Raw genomic sequence first — 6,688 nt, 5'->3', positions numbered from 1 at the left:
ACATGAAGGAAAAAGCGATTGAATCCCAAACCGCTACCACGAAAATCAATGGCGAGCTTTAATAAACAAAACGGCATAAGTCACAATTTTATTCCAATCTTTATATTATCAAAACCTGGTAAAAGAGGGTAGAAAACACTTAAATTCAATTTAAGACTACTTAATTTACTCATTTATTTTCACTTGCTCTAAAGGTTGCCTAATAATTCGCACTAAAATAACAAAACTTCTTGGTGATTATTTTAGGTAAATTTCATTTTCAGGGCCTTTTACTTGTGATAGAAGTAAAGTCATTAGATAGCAGCTTTTTCTGTATTAAAATCTGATCACAAAGTAATCTAGTAGTAAAATTTTAAACATGTCTTTCCTGGTCATTTCTATTTAACAAAACATATAATTCACTGAAATAATATCGAACAATATCGCACAATATCAATGTCTCCGATACTGCTTTTTGAACTTATCGAAGTGATAATCGTCAGTTGCTTTCTTGGGAGCTTTTTCCTCGTTCGAGTATTGGCCACGTTCTTCCGGATACCGACGTTTCTGCTGCACTGGTTGATCTATCTTAAATCGATTGTGCTGCATAAAGTTAACAGCCATGTTGGACGGTACGAAGTGCGACGGCAGATCCTTTTTCCGTTGCTGCTCCTGAAGATACCGCAGCTTGGCATCCTCGGTCGCTTCGATATTCTTTATCTTCGCCTCAATGCCAAGGTCAACCTCCGGAATACCGCTAAGCATCTGATTCGAGAGCATTTCTTCCGAACGTTGGGACGAGGTTTGACTGAGATGAGCCGGCAGCGAAAGAAGTGCCGCCTCTTCCGGGCTCAGATATTTACCGCTAGAATCGGGCTCAATTTCTCCGGCCGACTCTTTCGCGAGTCCTTTCTTTTTGCTCAACTGATCTTCGATGTACCTGGAAGCAGTGTATTTAACATAATGAACGGATTCAGTACAATTGTTCCCACTTACTTCATCATTTCTTCATCTTCGTCTCGTTTATTAGTTTCAGCTGAAAATTGCGTTCCTATCCCAGTGTCGTACGGATCTTCCACAGTCTTAATTTTTCCGGCTTTTAGTGCTTTCATATTCACCATTCCTCCGGATTTCACATTAAAGGGGTCTTTCTATGGAACAAACGAAACATATGTTTAAATTTTTTATAATAGGAGTAGTAAACTTACGTTGGTAACTTCTTCTTCTATAGTTATTTTCTTTCCTGCTGCCAGGGTAAGGATATTAACTCCATTTGGCTTACTCCGTAACTTTTGCTTCTCTTTAGTTTCTTCAAGCTTAGCTCTGAAAGATTCACTATAACATTATTTTCAAAATGAAAGAAAATTTGTTTACTCACAAAACTTCTTGATTTGTTTTTTTATCTTCATCTGAATCTTCTGATACCTTACGCTGACGAAGATTTTTTCGTATCTTCGGTTTAAACTCCACTTTAATCTGAGTCTCCTCGTGATCAGACATTTTACAATTATTGTTTATTTTAATACAGAAAATTATTAATTTGTTTTGCAAATGTTTGCCATTTAGTTGAAAAGATTTAGCGTAGGAAATAAATATAAACTTCGAATTGAAATAATATTAAAGATTAAACACAGAATCAGTGTTGCCAAGTTAACGGAATAATCATTCACAAGCAAGTTAGATTCTTTCACGCGTCGTGAATCGCGAATGCTCCATCTATGTACATAATTCTAGTGTAAATTGCAATTTTGCATTGTTTGTTTCTTCAATTTTAAATTTGAATTTTATTTGTGAAAATCCAGCTTAGAGTAAATCAGAGCTGATGTATGTAGAATATTATCAGTAATGAAATAACAACTATCTAAAAATATTTAGGCATATTTTTAACATAACTCCATAGCTTCATGATGTCAAATTTCATCAAAGAACAAGGACCATGATACCCATGATACCGCGATATGATGACAAAATTGAAGACAAAACTTAAAAGCGATGACAAATAAGAAAATTGCTCGGTTGGATGCAACAGGCGTTATACAGTGCTTTATTATGTTCAGTTGTTAAAGTTATATTGAAAACAAAACTGTGTATGTGTGTATAATGTGTATGAGAACTGATTTCAAAGTGTAAAAAGAATCCTTTGAGCTTGAAAAAAATGGTTTCGTTGTTGGTTCCAGCGTTAAGTATGTATTGTCCTTAACCATTTTTATTTCAATTCATTTTATTCACATACAGGGGAGTTCGACGTGTGTTAATTAAAACGTGGACTGCTCATAATAATTGTTCACAACAAAAAATATAATGGTGACAATGGTTCTTAATAGTTTATTAAATCTTTAATTCATATTAAATTCAACTCTAACATCAATATTGCAAAACAAAACAAAATTTTAAACGAATGTTTTTTTGAATATGATAATTTAATAATTTATGTTTAAAAATAACTTAGTGTTTCAATATTTAGTGCCTGATCTAACAAACTATACAATTTGTTTTTTTCTGGCATTTCTGGAAGCATCGCGAGTGTTCGATGATGGTGTTGTTGTTGTTTGTTGCTGCGACTTGCGTGCTGCTATGACAGCAGTCAATGACTAGAAGAAAACAGAAACGAGGTTTTTTAATAACAAAGAGGTGTTGTAGCAAGTGACTCGTGAATTATTAGTGGTACTGCTTTAAGAATCGTGTGCTCCAGCATACTTTGAATCACGTTATAAGAAATAAGTTTGCTCAAATGCCTGGCGAACAAGAAAAGTTTGATAATGTGCTGTTTTCGCTAGCCGAACAGCACCCGGGTGGTGTTCCAGATGTAAGTACATATCGATCGGTTATTCCATGAACTAACCTCCATTCGAGTGATTTTAAAATTGTTTTTTTTTTTTGTTTTGCCAAAGCTGTTGGCTACGATTGCCGGTTTTCTCAATAGGAAAACGGATTTTTTCATCGGTGGCGAGAAGGGCGAATGGGAGAAACTCGTACTGAAAATATTCCGCAAAGAAGCAGAACTGGCACAGGAAGTTGCTCGTAAAAAGCGTGAGGAACGGGAAGCAGCCGAACGTAGAAGAGCCGAAGCTCGCAAAAAGAAGGAAGAAGAAGAAAAACAGAAACCGGAGCAAGACGAGAACCAGTCGGCTGCCATAACCGAGCTTACCGATGCCGAGGCCGAAAAATTGGAGAAGGAAATAAAGCAGAAGAAAGAAGGTGGCCTCCCGAATAAGTATGTGAATAGTGATATGTTTGTTGAAATGTTACTATGGAAATCAATACATTTCATTTTCCAGATCGAACGATGAAGCCGCCTCCTCTTCATCTTCTGAACCTGTAAATTCGGAGGAAAAAGACGAAGACGAAGAACCTGAAGATAAGGGTAAAATCAAGCCCAACCGAGGCAATGGGTGCGACTTGGAACATTACAAGTGGACCCAAACTCTGCAGGAACTTGAACTTAGAGTACCGTTCAATGTGAAATTCACAATAAAAGCTAAAGACGTCGTGGTAAATATTCAACGGAAATCGTTGAAAGTAGGTCTGAAGGGACACCCGCCAATTATAGATGGAGAGTTACACGCAGAGGTGAAAGTAGAGGAATCATTGTGGCATTTAGATAAAAATGAGGTTGTTGTAACGTTAGACAAAGTAAATCAGATGGGTTGGTGGGAAAAGCTTGTGCTGACGGACCCACCCATTAACACCCGCAAAATAAATCCAGAATCCTCCAAGTTGGCCGATTTGGATGATAGCACCCGCGGAATGGTAGAGAAAATGATGTTCGATCAGCGACAAAAGGAGATGGGGCTGCCGACTAGTGACGAGCAAAAGAAGCAAGATATGCTGAAGAAGTAAGTTTATTGGCATTGAGCTTTAACGGTACAGCAATTTAATGCGGATAATATTTTCAGATTCATGGACCAGCACCCAGAAATGGACTTCTCTAATTGCAAATTTAACTAGGCTGACAAGTTCGAATATTGGCCATCTAGATTTATCTCCTCGCTAGTATGAGACTACGCGTAATGCTTATAATCCAGTGTATTATGTAAATTGCTGAAAACCGAATCAGCCAATAATCGAAACGGCATGGTATAGAGAATATAATAATATCCGTTTGATTTCCATGCTACTCAAACCTTTTTTTTATTGAGTTGTGAAAAATCCTTCGACGAAAAACGTTCGGTAGTTTCGTAACCTAATAAGTTTCAGATTGTCTTCATTCATTTCGAGTCAATTGGGTCACATGGTGTGTAATAGACTATTAGGGAAATTGACTGAAATTTGGTTAAGTTATGAATCTGCCAGCAGTTGACTCAGTCAAGCTACTCGACAGAAATTCACTCGACTTGTATACTGTTATGTTTTAATCATGTAAATTTGCTTAGAAGTGTATGGCAAACAACTAATATGTTTGATTTTAAAAACGCTCTAATTACTATAAGTTATCGTCCTTATTCTTGTTTACGGTCGTATTCGACATTTTTATGAAAAGATGGATTCGAATGAATAGGGGCCAATCTCATATTAATTCCTAATTGGTTAATGCAAGCACCCCGTTTACTCCTACTCAAATTATTAATGTTCAAAATTATTTAAACGTAACATGCAGCCAAATGATATGTTTTAATTGCCTATTTTGACGTAGAATTACGTTTTACGCCAACATTCTGGAATAGGGGTACAGAATGAAATACCAGATACATCGTGAGCGTCACGAAAATTATCCAATTTCGAATGCTAATAATTCAGTCAGTATTCAACAGAGTTTCTCCATTTTGGCAGCAATCGATTGAAAAACAAGCTGTGTTTACCAAAAAAGAACTGTGGTTTTATGACGCGAACTATTTTACTAATGAAAAATGCAGAAGTTATGACCAATCACAGCTGAAAACATGGTTAAATACCATCCAATATGAGTATTTTCATAATCGTTATAATATGCAGAGGCTAGAAATCGACCCCAGACGCTATTTTGACAGGGTGTTTAATAAGTTCGAATACAGCTTTTCATTCTTGTGTAGGTGCCCACCATATGCATTCTGTGTATTGGTACATTGGTGAGCTCTAGCCTCGTATCCTATAGGCTAACCGATGCGCACGGTTTCGACTTGCTGAAGGAGTACCGCGATGTCGTAGTAAAGTTGTTTGCGAGAGGTGAGCAACCTGGTGACATATTCCGGCGACCGAAATCCCACGGGGTGAAGCGGAATTTCATCTATACCACCATCCGTCGGTACCGTGCGAGATCCGGGCGGCCACGTTCGCCAAGGACGCCAGCAGAGGTGGCGGAGTGGGTTCGTCGAAAAAATGGACTTTCGATCCGGAACGCCGCTGCTGAATAGGATGTGACGATCGGGATTGCCTACACGATCATGACGAAGAACTACCTTTTTCCACATTAATCCCTCCATTTACTGCCTAAAAGAAATATTAAAAATAGCTTGACTTGCATTATAGTCAGTAAAAAATACAAAAAAGTTTCATGGCAGCCTTTTACGTCAAGGTGTTGGCGCTGGCAGAAACGACAGCAGACTGGCGCTTTTCAACCTCACACTTCAGTAATAAAACCCACTGTAGAGTGAGAGTACCAAAACAATGAGTCGGTCGCCAAAATATACTCTCTACTGAGTAAATGCAAAAAGTGCGAAAATTGGGAGATCAAAACAAAAATAGAATTTTAGTAATCTAGACTGATATGGAGATTAGAAGTTGTGGGTTCGAGTCCCGCCTGCTGAACTACATTTTTCGAAGTTTCTAATATGGTATTTTTCAGTTAATTCATTTTTCCACCTCCATCCTCATACTGCCTAGAATGAAAAATAAAAATAGCATGATTTACATTATAGTAAAAAAACACATTTTTAAAGTGTATTCGAACTTATTGAACACCCTGTAAGTTTAAGATGGTAACTTCCAGTTTCTTGAAAACAGCCTAAAACTGCCGAATACCGAATATTTCCGGAGCCAGAATGATGGACAGAAACCGGAAATCAACTCCATATGTCATTTTGAAGTTTAAGGTGTTAATTTCCGGTTTCTGGTTAACAGTCAAATATTACCAAATACCACCTAATATGAGTCCAGAAATCGGAAATCGACCCCAGAGGAAATTTCGAAATCTATGCTTGTAACTTCCAATTCCTGCAAAACAGCATAAAAAGCACATAATCTAATATGGGTATTTTCGAAATAAGAAAGATTCCCAGATTCCGGTAATCAACTCAAGGCGCCATAAAGAAACATAACGAAATCCAGAACCAAAAGTTTCTGGGAAGCAGTCCAAAATGGCCGAATACCTCCCTATTAGAGTAACCGTTCTGGTCCCCGTGGTTCTGTGGTTAGCGATGTCGGTCGGCTAGCTCTCCCACACGGTTGTGATATCGGGTTCGATTCCCAATCGAGCCGAGGATCTTCTCGAGCTGGAAATTTTCTCGACTCAGCACTGGGGCACGGTGTATCGTTGTACTTATCCTACACATGCAAAATGTGCCAAAAACAAGATCGATAACGAATTCTCTCAACTAATCTAGTTGATCGAGACCGCTATTAGCCCCAAGGCTAAGCGTGCGATATTGTTTTTAGAGTAACCGTTCTGTTAATCTTGCTGTCTGACTCATACACTATCTCTTCAAAATTATTATAACTAGACTCCATTCCACGTAAAAAAATTAAATCAGATAGCGAATATTCGGAGATAGAGAAGGCTATGGAATAAGACATT

General features: G+C 37.8%; 2 protein-coding genes across 2 annotated transcripts; one reads left to right on the top strand and one right to left on the bottom strand.

The window, feature by feature from the left end:
• Window positions 1-57: 57 nt before the first annotated feature.
• On the bottom strand, window positions 58-1,614 carry LOC129722699 (splicing factor C9orf78). Its single transcript, XM_055676378.1, has 4 exons — window positions 1,358-1,614; window positions 1,188-1,302; window positions 976-1,130; window positions 58-919 (listed from the first exon to the last, which is right to left on the bottom strand). Exons 1-4 carry the CDS (start codon window positions 1,477-1,479, stop codon window positions 433-435), a joined length of 879 nt encoding a protein of 292 aa, XP_055532353.1. The 5' UTR covers window positions 1,480-1,614; the 3' UTR covers window positions 58-432.
• Window positions 1,615-2,536: 922 nt separating this feature from the next.
• On the top strand, window positions 2,537-4,102 carry LOC129722697 (nuclear migration protein nudC). Its single transcript, XM_055676376.1, has 4 exons — window positions 2,537-2,785; window positions 2,871-3,193; window positions 3,258-3,815; window positions 3,876-4,102. The coding sequence occupies exons 1-4, from the start codon at window positions 2,711-2,713 to the stop codon at window positions 3,925-3,927; spliced, it is 1,008 nt and encodes a 335-aa protein (XP_055532351.1). The 5' UTR covers window positions 2,537-2,710; the 3' UTR covers window positions 3,928-4,102.
• Window positions 4,103-6,688: the final 2,586 nt, after the last annotated feature.

The sequence above is a fragment of the Wyeomyia smithii genome, chromosome 2 (assembly GCF_029784165.1).
Source record: "Wyeomyia smithii strain HCP4-BCI-WySm-NY-G18 chromosome 2, ASM2978416v1, whole genome shotgun sequence".
NCBI lineage: Eukaryota > Metazoa > Arthropoda > Insecta > Diptera > Culicidae > Wyeomyia > Wyeomyia smithii.
Note: the sequence above shows the minus strand (reverse complement) of the source record. Positions and strands in the feature narration are given on the sequence as shown.